At 39.4% G+C, this 15,225-nt stretch overlaps 1 protein-coding gene across 1 annotated transcript; it reads right to left on the bottom strand.

Moving 5' to 3' along the window:
• Positions 1–7,574: 7,574 nt before the first annotated feature.
• LOC135626319 (nuclear cap-binding protein subunit 2-like) lies at positions 7,575–13,911 on the bottom strand. The gene is made up of 9 exons (XM_065131543.1): positions 13,782–13,911; positions 13,605–13,682; positions 13,279–13,502; positions 11,455–11,593; positions 11,329–11,362; positions 9,316–9,420; positions 8,149–8,202; positions 7,865–7,968; positions 7,575–7,770 (listed from the first exon to the last, which is right to left on the bottom strand). Exons 2-9 carry the CDS (start codon positions 13,620–13,622, stop codon positions 7,696–7,698), a joined length of 753 nt encoding a protein of 250 aa, XP_064987615.1. The 5' UTR covers positions 13,623–13,682; positions 13,782–13,911; the 3' UTR covers positions 7,575–7,695.
• Between the last annotated feature and the right edge of the window lie 1,314 nt (positions 13,912–15,225).

Genomic DNA, 15,225 nt, shown 5'->3' with positions numbered 1-15,225 from the left:
AACTTGTTATCAACGACAGTATTGTTGAGGGCAATAACCTCCGATGGTTGCCAACCCAATCGCAGGCAATGACTATGTACGTACTGGAAGTGTCGTAAGGTGCGATAACTGAAGGTGGTCGCATGCATGGCTACTTGTGTGCAGCAGCCTTGTGGCAATTAACCTGCCTTGGTCATAGGCAGTTGCAGCAATGTCATTACGTATGTCACGGACTTAGCTGGAATTGCCCAAGTCGTAAGGCACCCTTGCGGCAAAATCGCGAACTTAGCTTGAGTTGCCTAAGTCGCGAAGCACCCTTGCGCCAACTTCCCGGACTTAGCTGAGATTGCCTAAGTCATGACGTACTCTTGCGATATGTGTTCGCAAAGGGTTAGCTAATTTGCAACCTCACTCAGGTCCCAAAGGACCTGTAAAAAAGAAAGTTGATTAGTTTAAAAATGAGCGACAGACAAGTCTCGACGTCTCACGAAAAGGGAAGCTTTACGAGCAATTCAGCGAGCACCTTGAGTGCAAAAGAGAAAAGAGAGGGAAGGAGAAAACAAAGACTTTAGAAGGTAGAACAAACAGTTGCAAGTCCACAAACAACTGCTCACCAAGTGCCGGGTGCGAAGGCAAGTTCCTATCAAGTTAACGTACGAACTTGTGAAGATTATTCAATGCCCAATAATATACCGAAGCCCCATCCAGCCCTGTGCCACCCAGGGGGTTCTAGGGTGCTGAGATGGCTGACATTTCACGTGCAGTTGCGGCGTATAGAAAACAAGCCATGGCATACGAAAACGGAGCCATCTTGGGGCAGTTCGGGCCGACACGGCGACTGGTCGCACTGCAGCGCTGCGAACTGTTGTTGCTTACATTTTTCAAGCAAAAACACACAAAACCAAGACAAAACATACTGCCATGTCTCTGTACAAGCATGCAAAAGCAACGAACGGTTTGTTGAACGAAGTTGTTGCGTGTGCGCGACGATCATTCGTGACATTCTCCCCCACTTAAATTGTTGACGCTTGTTGGTAATTGTTGATGATTGCTTCTTCATGTCGTATGGCGTTTTTAGGCTCCCAACTAGCTTCTGTTCGGGGAAGCTTTCGCCACTTCACGAAGTACTCAGTATGCTCGACTCCATTGGGTAGCTTTGTCTTACGATCCACTAGAATGGTTTCAACTCGCTTCTCGTAGGAGGCTCTGGTAGGGGATAGCCAAGTTGGAACACTTCGGGAAGTATCTTGTGGATCTGAGTGATAGGCTTTCAAGTTGTTAGCGTGAAAAACATTGTGAATTTTGAGCCACGCCGGTAGCTGCAACTTATAGAAGATGTTGCCCACCCTATTGATGATTGGGAAGGGTCCTTCATACTTGCGCACCAATCCTTTGTGTACTTTGTGCCTAAAGAATTGGAGTGATGCTGGTTGGAGCTTCACCAACACCAAATCGCCGACTTTTAACTCTTGTGGCCGCCTTCCCAAGTCGGCCCACTTCTTCCTCATTTTGGCTGCCTTCTCCAAGTAAGCCCATGCAATATCTGCATTTTGGTGCCATTCTTTTGTAAAGTGGTTGCTAACAGACTACTCCCAATATACCCAATAGCCAATATGTGAGGAGTCGACGACTGTTGTCCTGTAATGATCTCGAAGGGGCTCTTGTTGGACGTAGAGCTCCGCTGCAAGTTGTAGGAGAATTGGGCTATACCTAATAGCTTCACCCAATCTCATTGGTTGACACTCACGTAGTGCCGAATATATTGCTCAAGGAGAGAGTTTATCCTTTCAATTTGACCATCCATCTGGGGGTGAAGGCTTGTGGAGAAGTATAACTTAGAACCCAATAATTTGAATAGCTTGGTCTAGAATCATCCCAAGAAACGAGCGTCTCGATCACTAATGATATTGTGTGGGACTCCCCAATACTTCACCACATTTTTCTTCATAAGCTTGGCTACCTCCTTTGCTAAATAGTGTAGGGGTGCAGCAATGAAAATTGCATACTTTGAAAATCGATTAACCACCACGAGTATCGATCCGAGTTCCCATATTGCCGGAAAGCTTGATATGAAGTCCAAGGAAATGCTTTCCCACGACCTTTCTAGTACAAGCAACGGCTCCAAAAGTCCCACCGACTTCCGCTGCTCCACCTTGTTTTGTTGGCAAGTGAGGAACATTCAAACATATTCCTCCACATTGGTCCCCATCTTCAGCCAGTAGAAGACCCTCTCCACGAGAGCCAAGGTTCTATGAATACCTAGATATCCAGCCCAAAGGGAATCGTGACACTCTCTTTTAAGAGTTCACGCCTCAAATTATCCACTCGAGGAACATAAACTCTATTCCCTTTTGTGTAGACAAGTCCCTCCTGGACCCAAAATCCTCGTACATTGCCTTCTTTGATGAGTTGCATCAGGGTTACTGCCTGGGGATCACTGTACAGTCCATCCCTGATCCTGGAAAGGAAGTTAGAGTGCAACTGACTAGCTTGGTCTCTGCCCTCCAACTGTATGGCATTCACTCGCTCCACTTTTCGGCTCAATATATCGGTCACGATATTTGCTTTTCCGGGCTTATACTTCATTGTCATGTCAAACTCAACTAGGAAGTCCTGCGATCGTACATTTGCTTTGGGAAGAGTTTTTTTTTAGTTTGGAAGTAGCTCAAAGCGATGTTGTTTGTCTTCAACACAAATCGCGATCCGAGAAGGTAGTGCTACTAAACTCGTAGACAGTGGACCACCGCTATCATCTCCTCGTGCACCGAATACCGCCTCATTGAACTTGCGGCTCTCGTAGGCCACCAGGTGACCCTCTTGCATGAGTACTCCCCAATGGCAAAATCTGAAGCATCTGTATGGACTTCGAAGGGCTCCCTATAGTCCAACAATTTAAGCATCGGTTCTTCCAACATAGCAACCTTTAGATCTTGTAAGGCAGCTTCACATTTGTCGGACCATCTCCAAGACTGCTCCTTCTTCAGCAACTCCGTTAGTGGAGTTGCGCGCTTCGAATACCCAGCTATGAAGTGTCGATAGTAGTTGACGAAACCAAGGAAGGATCTTAGCTTCGACACCTTCTTCAGAGTTTGCCATTCCGCAGCAGCTCGACATACTCCTCGAGCGTTTAACTGTAGACGATATCATCCAAGTAGACGACCACAAACTTATCCAAATACTCTTTGAATAGTTGGTTCATAAGAGTGCAGAATGTGGGTGGAGCATTAGTTAAGCCGAAAGGCATCACCAAGAACTCAGACACTCCATACTTGGTCACACAGGTAGTATTCGCTTCGTCGCTTTCAGCAATGCACACCTGCCAGTATCTCGACCAGAGGTCGAGTTTGGAGAAATACTTTGCTTTACCCAATTGGTCGAACAAGTCCACGATGAGCGGGATGGGATACTTGTTCTTCACTATCACTTTGTTAAGAGCTCGATAATCGATGCATAATCGGAGGTTCCCATCTTGTTTCTTTTGAAAGAGATCTGGAGCTCCGAATGGTGCTTTGGAACTACGGATGAGACCACCGCTTAGCAGTTCATCTAACTGCTTTCTAAGCTCTGCCAACTCTAGAGGGGACATGCGGTAGGGTGGTCTTGTTGGAGGCTTTACTCATGGCTCCAGCTCGATATGATGATCCATGCCTCTACGTGGCGATAGAGTCTTCGACAACTTAGGTGGCATAACGTCTATGAACTCCTTCAGAATGTTTGTTACCATAGTAGGTTCATGAATGGCCTCCTTATCAAGTGGCTCTAGCTTCACAGTAGCCACGAATGTTAATTCATCTTTTCGTACCCCTTTCTTCAGTTGTAAAGCCAGTATCTGTTGGGGGTCCCTAATTCCTCTCCGAGAGAAGGGAACCACACAAGGGTTGTCACCTCCTACCATACATAGGGAGTTTAGGAATAACATTGGCACCAATTTTACCGCATGCATAAACTCCATTCCGATAATCACTTGAAAGTCATCTAGTGGCACCGTCATCATGTTGGTGCTCTTGCTCCATATTCCGTTCTTGATAGGAACTCCCTTTGCCAACCCGGAGATCCGCTTGGCCTCCAAGTTCACCACCTTCATCCGACTTGGGTTCTTCTCCAAGATCAGCCCAGGTCGCTTTGCTTCTTGGTCGATAATAAAGTTGTGGGTAGCGCCCATGTCCACCATTGCATGGGTTATTTGGCCATTGAGCTTAATGTCCACATACATCAACTCACTACTCTCTGCTTTCTATGGCTTTGGCTTCATGTTCTCCCCCACTTGACCCTGTAATGTATTCAATAAACGCATTGCTCCCATTCGAGGACCTTGTGACTCCTCACCGTCACTGCTGGATTTTAAACTACTTGAACTGAGGGTGACGGCTTTGCCCTTGTCTGATTTGGGGGGATGGATGGAAGCTGTTAAAACATTGAGTGCTTATTTCTGTGGGCACTCCCTCACCATGTGTGGCCCTCCGCAAAGAAGCATCTACCAGGTTTTAGGGCTTTGCCTTTTGAGCTTGGCCCTTTATGGGCGTTGTAACTCTGGAAGTGAGTTCTGCCACGATTTCGTGCAAATGTTGCACGAAGCCTTTGGTATCATTCGTCAATCGATCGACTAGGGCCTCAACCTTGTTGATTTGGGATATAGCTTCTTCTTGCGAGCTCTGTACCCCAAGAAGCCTTTGTTGGCCTTGGTAGAGCTCCAAACTCGCTTCAAGAACATCTAGACGGGTTTCCGCCGTCGTGAGTCTCTCATTATGGCTCTTTTTCCCGATTGGCACACTAGATTGTGTCTCCTCCGCCCGCAGAGAGTAGCCAACTTCTCACTCATCATGTTCGCTGTCACGATCCTCCAGAGCGGCTCCACCAACATGAGAGCGAGTTTGCACTTACAGCCCACATGTAGCTGCTTGGGGCAATGGTTTGGCTTGCCCTGCCTTACTCGATTCGCCACGATGCTTGGCCATGGCCAGAGTACGAAGTTTCTTCGCTGCTTGCTCGAATTGCTTGCTTGCTCTGATACCACAATGTCACAGACTTAGCTGGAATTGTCTAAGTCATGAGACACCCTTGCAGCAAAGTCGCGAACTTAGCTTGAGTTGCCTAAGTCGCGAAGCACCCTTACGCCAACTTCTTGGACTTAGCTGGGATTGCCTAAGTCATGACGCGCCCTTGCGATATGCATCCGCAAAGGGTCAACCAATTTGCAACCTCACTCAGGTCCCGAATGACATATAAAAGAGAAAGTTGATTAGTTCGAAAACGAGCGGCGGACAAGTCCCGACATCTTGTAAAAAGGAAAGCTTTACAAGCAATTCAGTGAGCACCTTGAGTGCAAGAGAGAAAAGAGAGGGAAGGAGAAAACAAGGACTTTAGAAGATAGAACGAACAGTTACAAGTCCACAAACAACTGCTCACCGGGTGCCGAGCGCGAAGGCAAGTTCCCATCAAGTTAATGTGCGAACTTGTGAAGATTGTTTAACGCCCGACAATATACCAAAGCCCCATCCAACCCTGTGCCACTCGGGGGGTTCCAAGGTGCTAAGATAGCTGACATTTCGCGTGCAGCTGCGACGTGCAAAAAACAAGCCGTGGCACGCGAAAACGGAGTCATTTTAGGGTAGTTCGGCCCGGCACGACGAGCGGTCGCACTACAGCACTGCGAACTATCATTGATTATATTTTCCAAGCAAAAACACACAAAACCAAGGCAAAACATGCTACCATGTCTCTATACAAGCATGCAAAAGCGACGAACAAAGTTGTTGCGGGTGCACGACGATCGTTTGTGACAGTGCAGTAGCTACGACAACTATCGTTGCATGCGACGACTACAGCAACATCACTATGACATTGGTTGGCCATGACTGATGTCAATTGAACGCCGAAGGCCAATGAGTGCCTGAGTGAAACAGTGGGCACAACCATGCACCGCGATAATAATGGGGTTGTTAGGCAACACATGTGCAAAGCCACATGTGGGCACGATGACACAGCATAGCATGGTGGCGGACAGCTACATGTGGACGCGACGACATGGTGCGACGATGGTGAGGTCGTTGGTCAACCGCTTGAGAATAACAGCACCATCACGATTCGTGCGCAAGCGAAGGTTCGGTGAACCACTGGTGAGACCCACTATCGATGGTTAATAGATGTATTTTTCTCTTTTTGACCAAAAGAATATTTTTATCCATCATAAATCAAACAATTTATATCTGTATATTTTAATTCATTTTTTTAATTATGCCCTTTAAAAATCAAATAATTTCATTACATATCCCATGCAAAAGTATGGTTTTACTTTTCAAAAATTAAAAAAAAATTACTTATGTTTTTAATTATAAAATTGATTAATTTAATTTATTTTAATTAAAAAAATTTTGATCGAATTTGATCCGTGTATTTTCATTGCTCAATTGAATTTAGATTCCATCAATCAAATTTTGACAAACCTAGTTAGGTGAATGATTGATCGAAATGTACGAACCCAATTCTAGACCTATTTAATTAAATAAATTGGAATTTAAAACATCGCAATTGACGCATCTAGAGATTCTTACTGCCTAAAAACGACAATGACATATCACACACGTGGAACTAGAGCATTGTAGAGGTGATCATACACGTTGACACTTGAAGCGATGATAACAGGTCACACGTGTGATTCATCCCTCCACTATAATAAAACTGAATCCGCACATTAAATCTAATCATGAAAGATTCCTTGATTACAACGCAATCCCCAAGTGTTTCGTTGACTACAACCCAATCAGCCACAATATGATCGAATTCAACTATAAAATATCGTCTCGACTATAATGCGACCCCCCACTGTAATACGATGAAATCCAATGACAAAATATCCGTCGACTACAAATACAACCGAATATAAACATGAAACATCCCCCAACACAGCTGAATCCAAGTATAAAACATTCCTAGCCACGACACTATCGAATCCACACCAACACCCTTAGATCAAGCAAGAAGAATCCTTTTGAGTACGAATTCACTAGCATTGACATATTCCGCATTCCTCGCCTCTGTTTTGCTTTAGATGCTCGATTAGGGGATTTTTTGTGATATTAAATTTTTTCTTGTAAATGAAGAAAAATACTCGTTTTTTTTTTTTTTTTTTGCCTCCAAAGTTACTGACGGAACCTTCGCCCAGACACCCAAAAATGGAAAACTGAACCCATGTTTAATACAAGAGTTACTTGTCTCATAACCTGAAACGTATGTAAACTTCGTAAGCAACACAAGTTCAATTGGAAATCTTGAACATTTTTTCTAGGAGAACAGCAGCAGTTTTTGTTGTATGCAAGAACCAAAAGTCACATCACACACATGTTACTCGGACATCGCACGACCAACATAAGTTCTATAACTACTTGAATCCTGTAGGATACAAAATGGTGTTCTTGCTCATGACCATAAAGCAAGCAGGCCAAAGGCAAAATAACCTAAGTTATTTTTCAAAAAAAATTAAATAAATCAGTTGGTAGATTCTTTTGCAAGTCTAATAAACTTTTGGTTCCATAATATGGTTAATCAACCAATGTCAATTAATTAATTAAAACTGCTGATTGCTAAACATATCAGAATGAGAACATAAGTGGCAAGTGTTTTACTAAAGCAAAGAGTTTTAACATTTTTCCAGGAAATAAATATAATCTCGATAATCAACAGTCCAAGTAAATATCTTCAGAATTTCTTCTTTACCTGTCAACGCCGTCTTTTCTGATCATCATCATCTTCGTCATCAGAGTCACCACTCTCTCGAAATCGAGGGTTCTTCTCCTGAGGATGTAAAATGAGTTTCCCTAATGGCAAAGAAAAACAATTCATGCCAACTAAGCAAAGAAAAAGATTTGCTTCATGAAGTAATGAATACCGGTCTTGAATCATGATCAGAGCTTCTCCTTGACTCATAACCTGATGTTCTTCTTGACATTTCAGATGCAGAATGCTCATCTTCCCTATTCCGTTTCCGATAATCTATTCACATTCAATGGATATCAAATATGTACTTCCATGTTTCAAAGCAACAGAAATACTTTACAATACTGAATGCACCATAAAACAAAACATGGAAAGCACCGACATTCAACATCTTTTTCATGACTGAACCGTAATGGAAAATAAATGTCACAAGATGATCAATCTGTAACCATATACCTCTACCATGCCGATGTGAACCACCATGACCATAGTCTCCACCATGCCTACCATCTGTAGTTGGATTATACAAGTTAGAATTGCGAAAGAAAGGTAACAAAAGGACTAATTATTCTAAGACATGTAAACATGAAACGTTTTGTGACATTTCACTAAACATAGCTAGCCAACCAAAGTGACACTCTTCTTTGACTCAGCAAACTGAACCTTAACAAACTCAGTGATAGATAAATTGACAAAAACAACAGCGGGAAATTGTAAGCACTCTACATGATTGGCTTACCCAACATGTGTACTCGTGTTATATCCTTTGTGGACAAGGTCTGTCAGAGTTTGATCATCTAAGACTCTTCCTGCTTAAGCTTCACTTAACTAGTGAAGACCCACAATGCTAATAGTTCAATTAGCAAATAATCTTTTCCACAAGTTCATCTCTTGCCTGAACTAGTGCTCCTAGAAACTTTATTTTCCACCAAATTGTTTATCTTTAATCTTCCTCCATCTCAGGCTTGGTCATCATAGTGAAGTCTAACTATATATATTTCATCTACCTAACTTTATCATATCCAGATGTCCATTGGAGTGCATATCCTGTTAGTGGTGACCATATGTCTTTCATGTCTTCGAGCGCCATAAAATATCTCATGCCATAAGTACAATCAACCGGCTTCCTCATGTTGGCTTCAACCGGGTGTTTGATTTTAACTCAACTAAAATCCAAATATTAAATATCATATAATACCATATAAAACATGAGATTGACTACAAGTGATGATGATTAAAATAGCCACTGAAGCCAAAAAAAGAAAACCTGTAGCCTCTAGCCAAAATAATTTTTTTCAGTAATTCAAACATGATGACCCTGATCTTTTAAATTCAAATAGTCTTGTTTAAATAACTAAAGAAGCCATAAGTCAATTGTTTTCAACAAAGTTCAGCACATGATGTATTCTCTGAAGAACATCAAGTACAGACAAGCCAAGGCTAGAACTAGAGGCTACAAATGTCAGCAAGTACAGACAAGGAACTAAATAAGAAAAGATTATACAGGTATATGGCACAAGAGAAGGACATCAGGTACAGAAAAGTGAGTCACAAATGCAGTGATTATAATAATAAAAGCCTACTGAAGTGCACAAACAGTTATCTGAAGTGTACAGATCTTACATGGCATAGGTGGTTGAAAAGCACTCAGTGCCCCTGCACCATAATCCACTAATTCTCTCTGTGATTCCAGCTCTCTCTGAACCAGCTTCCCATAGCCACCTCTACGTGATACTTGTTAAGAATATAAGGTGATAGACAAACTACAAAGTGATATTTGTGGTATAAAAATTGTAATCTACCTATTTGTAATGTAATAACATGTATTCCAATGGAATTTCAAAAGCATTTTCAAGAAGGATGCAAAAAAACACCTACTAGAAGACAAGTTTTGAACTAGCTTACTAAAAAACAACAAGATCCAACCATTGCAGTTAGACTGTTAAATATGAAAGTAAAATAAAAAGGTAATCAAACACAATAAGGTAGGTTCTTATAAGCAGGGAACCAATATAACCAACTCAAACATTAGTAAGAAAAACAACAGTTCACATGATGGATTTAGGGCTTAGGATGTTTGAAGGCAGTGAGTCACAAAGTTGTCTCCTAGACCTTGCATACTTGTTGGTACTGGGAGTTCCTGGGTAACTAAAATTTTCAGCATTTCTGTTCAAAGTGGGTTTATCAAGAATGATCATGTATATTTATACCACAAGTCAACTCATCCACATAAGGATAAGAGCTAGATTAAAATATTATCTATTGTTGCTATATTTTTTTACTTGCCTCAAACTTTTGATTAATTCATTAAAACAACAAGAGCTTGTCCTTACACAATATTTTTCTATTACTTCCTATTCTATCAGAAATTTCAAGTATTTTGATGCTTCAGCAAAGGAAAACCATCGATTGTTACATGTCCTTCATCTCCCACCGAAGAGTCACCTCTTAGAATTCTCTCATCTTGTAGCATTACAAACTATATTCAAAGAAAGGAACAACAAATCTAAAAACTAATGAATGTTTACCTTGAAAATCTTGTAGAACTTGCTGAATTACTAAAGTTTTAAGAAAGGTCAAATTGTATAATCAAACTGAAATGAAGAGAAATCTAACATAATTACTGTTTGCAATAAGAGGTCTTTTTTTTTGTAATAAATTATAATCATCCTCAAAGCCAGCTACTAGATGGTATCAGCTGGCGGATAGAACGAGGAGTACGACGGCGAGGAAGAAGAGGCTGCAGCACTCGTTGGATGGAGAAGGCATGACAAAGAAGAGAGTTAGACGTGGCGGAACACGAAGAAGCACCCCGTCGGCAAATCACGATAAGGGGAGGGTCCTCGCTTCGTCGGGCGGAACACTGTAGGGTGCCGTCCTTGCTCCGTCGAGCGAAACACAATAGGGGGCGGAGGGATCCTGGCCCAGGTTGGACTGCTGCTTCCCCTTCTCGCTCTCGCCGTCATCTTGGTCTTCTTCCTCACAGTCACTGAGGGCGACAACAACGGGGGAGCGGGAGAAGAGCTCAGCTTGGGCTGGATCCCCACCAAATCCGACTATCCCGGGAGCATTGCGAAGTGCCTCGCGGGGATAAGTTCGAGCTGGGGATGGAGGCGACCCATCGCATCGTCGCCTGCTCCGCCATCACCCCCTTTCCATCTCTCGATATGGAAAGAGGGTGATGGTTTCTTCTTCTTTTAAGAAGAAACCATCCTTGCCAGCTCCCCTGGATGGTTTCTTCTTTTTCTTTTAAGAAGAAACCATCCTCGCCCGCATGCAAGATGGTTTCTTCTTAAAAGAAGGGTGTACAGCTCGGTATGTCATATCATACCGTACCGAGCAAAGCCTGATACACCGAAATGATACAAAATTTAAAATCTTGGTTATAACAAAATGTTAGGGCTACAAAGAGAATTTTCCTATTCAGCATGTGAAGGTTTACAAGTAAATGGGCTCAGACAATTCTACAAATTAAATTTTAATTTAAAGTGCTTAGGGTCTCACTATATGGTTTTCATGCTTGACAATGAGCAATTAATAATCTAGATCATAACTGACAGAAGAATAAGACACTAAATTCACCATAAAACATATTATTGTAAAATGTAATTACATGTAATTCCACTCAAAGGATATCAGGATCGTAATCAGTACGATATTCATCTCTCACCTATGAAAAGAAACATAACATTGCATTAGGAAAATAATACTCTACTTATAGAAGAACAAGTATTTATAAGAAAAGGATAGATAGATAATAACCTGTCCACCACTTCGACCACGACCCCACTGCCTCCCTTCTTCAAATCCCCAATCAAAATCTACACGTATTGGGCGGTCATCAAGCATTGTGCCACTGATATATTTGACAGCATCCTCAGTATCCTCCCTAGAGTAGTACCTACGAAAGAACTCTTAATGTAATTAACTGTGGCTCTTAGATTGAATAAGAAGTCTAATGAGAAGAAATGATTTTGTTTCCTCAGAAAGGGAAATGACTATAAATTACTAAAAATCATAGAAGAAAACATGAACAAATTGATGGACATCATACTCTTCAGGAAGAATATTTAAGCCTGCACCTTTTTGTTTATATATCAGCATACTAGCTTAGATATACTTTCAGAAGCCCATAAGGGATATGCACTATAAAGGCAAAAGAAAGCCAAGAAATTCCTGCTTATAGTATAAACAAGAAAATATATGTGTGTGCGTGTGTGCGTGTGTGGTACTGTTAAGACAATCTAAAACAAATAATTTATATAAGAAGGATCTTGTCATTCCACAAAGAAACTACCTCAACCTATGTGTTTATGCTAGAAAACGTGATCTTTTTTCGTTCCCCTTTTCTTTTCAAACTTAACATGTAAAATGTTTGTCCAAAGCCAAAAGAATTGGATCACATAAGAATTCCTAAATTATATATAATTCATATCTCAATTTGTTTTAAACAAACATAAAAGACTTGTAGTTGTCTAATATTTATATTTGAGTTCATATCTGTTGGTTGTAACTATTTACATGTTCCTTGTTAATTATATATATATATATATATATATATATATATATATATATATATATATATATATATGTTGGTTGGGTCATACTTGTTAACATTACACCTAAAGAAAAATATTATTTGCTATTTTTTTCGTCTGTCAGCAGATGGAACAAAACAAAAAAATTTAGCAAGGTTTTTTCATCAACATGGCCAATTTGTTGAAGAACCTGAAGTAATTTCCATTACAGACCAACCTATGCTCAACCTGGCTTATTAATGGTAGAGTTGGAAATAGCAATAAACAAGGTGCTTTGGGCATAAGCAAGATCATATTCGCACATAATTCACAAGTAAGGGGGTATTCATGGACTCAAACACAAGGCTATCAAGGTCACAGACCTTGATGAAGCTCAAGAAATGAAAAGGAAGTGTAGCTGACTAGAAGTAGATTCAACTTAGAGTTCTATCTAGTTCATTTCAAGTTAAAGTAATGCTTGTTGGCAATTGTTAATTGTTCAGTTTTAGAAAGGGCAAAGATGGGCAATAAAAGGCTCAATTTAACATAGTCACTTTTAATATCCAACAGCAACAATCCAAATAACTTGAAAATGAATAAACGTTAACCATCTCAAAAACATAATAAATTAAACAAGGGAAAGGGTTTCCAATACTGCAAATCCAAACATAAAAAATCCGATGAAAACATGAAAATTGTAATAAATCCAATCAACAGTTGCCATAAATCTAATTCTACATTCATGGAAATGCACGCCAAGTATTCCCATATTGATCTCAGCGAGGAGTCTCCCTATTGTCGAGGCCATTGTCTGCTTACCCATATTACGACTACTAAGTCCATGGAACTAAAGGCAAGACAGGTAAGCCACTAGCTTATTTCTAAATTTCGATAAAATCAAGTCTAACTAGATCTTGATTTAGAAAAAAAAAACATCAAATACCAAATATAGCAACCAAAAGTTGGAATCTTGAGAAGAAAACCCCATGTAGCAAAAACCTAGTATAATGCTCAACTAAAAAGTCGGTCACCGCAAAGCTTCAAACAGAGACGGAGGAACACATATTACAAGACGAAGCAGAAGCCACAGGGGGTTTTGCTGTTTTTATCCAGCCCCATGATGATCTTCTTGATCTCTCCGGCGCGAGAGAAGAGCTCGTACATCTGCTCCTCAGTGGTGTAGAACGACATGTTGCCGACGTAGACCGTCGTCGAGGTCTGCAGCGCGCCCTCATACTCCTCCTGGTTGCCCGGAAACCTCCTGTCCCGGTACGCCGATAGCTTGGCGAGATCCTGTCGACAAGCAAACGGGGAGGAAATCAATCAAACAACTCTGAATCAAAAGGAAGAAAAGGCAGCGAGACAAATTATCGTCGAACTCGAAGTCCCAACGACCTTGAACAAAGAAGCCATTTGCTAGGGTTACAGGAGCATCAGATCAAGAGTAGGATTCCGGTCGCTCTACCGATCAAGCTTGAAGACGACAAATGCGCGCGAGTTAGAAAGAGAGAGAATCTAGGGTTTTAAAGAAGGGAAAACTTGGAAGCGAGCATAAAAGGTGCGAAGCTTAACTGTAGGAGCGTAAAGGACGAAGGGAGGAGCGAACACAGCACAGAGAGAGCCAGAGAGAGAGAGAGACCCCAACCCCAAATGCATACAACTAGTAGACTACTTTGATATTACAAAAAGAAATTTAATAAAATATTAAATTTTCAAAAACAAAAAATATAAGATCATCTTCAAGAGTTCCACAAATGTCCTACTAAGTTCATCGGGAGGACAAAAATCAATAAATATCATGATAAATAATAATTTAGAAAAAAATATAGTAAATATAAAGAGATATATGGGAGTTTTGGTTATTGGGAGAAAAATTGAAGATAATAGTATGATTTTAGATTTTATAACTTTGTATGATCTTATAATTATTAATATAAAAATTAATATTTAATTATTCATAAGATTGATCATAATTATAATCAAATAATTTTTTCACTAAAACGATATATAAAGTTATTTGTATGAATTATAAAATTATACTCGATGACTGATGAAATAATATTAGATATTTATTATAAAAATTAAAAAAATTATTAGAACTAGATGATCGAATTTTAAAAATAGTAATGTAAATACTTTTAAGAATAAGATCAAAACAGATGTTACTTGGAACTTAGAAAAGGATAATATTAATATTGTTTGGACTAACAACGGTTAATAAGATTAAAAGCTAACGAAAATTTTTTTTATATAAATTAAGGATAGAGGCGTAATCTTAAGAATGAGTTAGTGGTAGTCTGAAGAAGTTTAAAAATAATTATTACTAAAAATATCATGTTTTAAAGATTGATAAAATTTTAAAAATAGAAAAAACCTAAAAGATATAAATAATCTAAAAAAAGGCTAAAAATGATTAATATGATAAGATATAAAGCATATGATAAATTTTATAATAAATTAAATACTAAAGATGATGAAAAAGATATATATTGAATTACTAAGGGTAGAAAAAAAAGTGTAAGGATTTAGGTAATATTAAATGTATTAAAGATGAAGATCAAAGAATATTTATTAATGATAACGGGACTAAGAAAAGATAAAAATTATTATGAATTATTTAATAAATATTCCACATAGTATTTAAATTAAATGATAAATAATAGTAATAGATTTAATCATTATAAATTTATTTATAAAATTAAAGTTAATGAAATAAGAAACATATTAAAGAAGATGAAAATAACAAGAGTATAAGGCCAGTTGATATCTGAAAAAATTTATGGGATAAAAGAATAACTTGGTTAACTAAATTATTTAATAAAATTATGAGATTTGGAAAGATGTTTGATAAATGAAGAAAGAGTTTTTGGTGCCAATTTATAAAAATAAAGGTAAAATATAAATTTATTCAAATTATAGAAAAATTAAAATCATAAGGTGAGTTTTATGCTTGGAACAAATATGATAATGCTTGAAACAAATATCTCTGAATATCAATTTGATTTTATGCTTGGAA

The sequence above is a fragment of the Musa acuminata genome, chromosome BXJ2-11 (genome assembly GCF_036884655.1).
Source record: "Musa acuminata AAA Group cultivar baxijiao chromosome BXJ2-11, Cavendish_Baxijiao_AAA, whole genome shotgun sequence".
NCBI lineage: Eukaryota > Viridiplantae > Streptophyta > Magnoliopsida > Zingiberales > Musaceae > Musa > Musa acuminata.
Note: the sequence above shows the minus strand (reverse complement) of the source record. Positions and strands in the feature narration are given on the sequence as shown.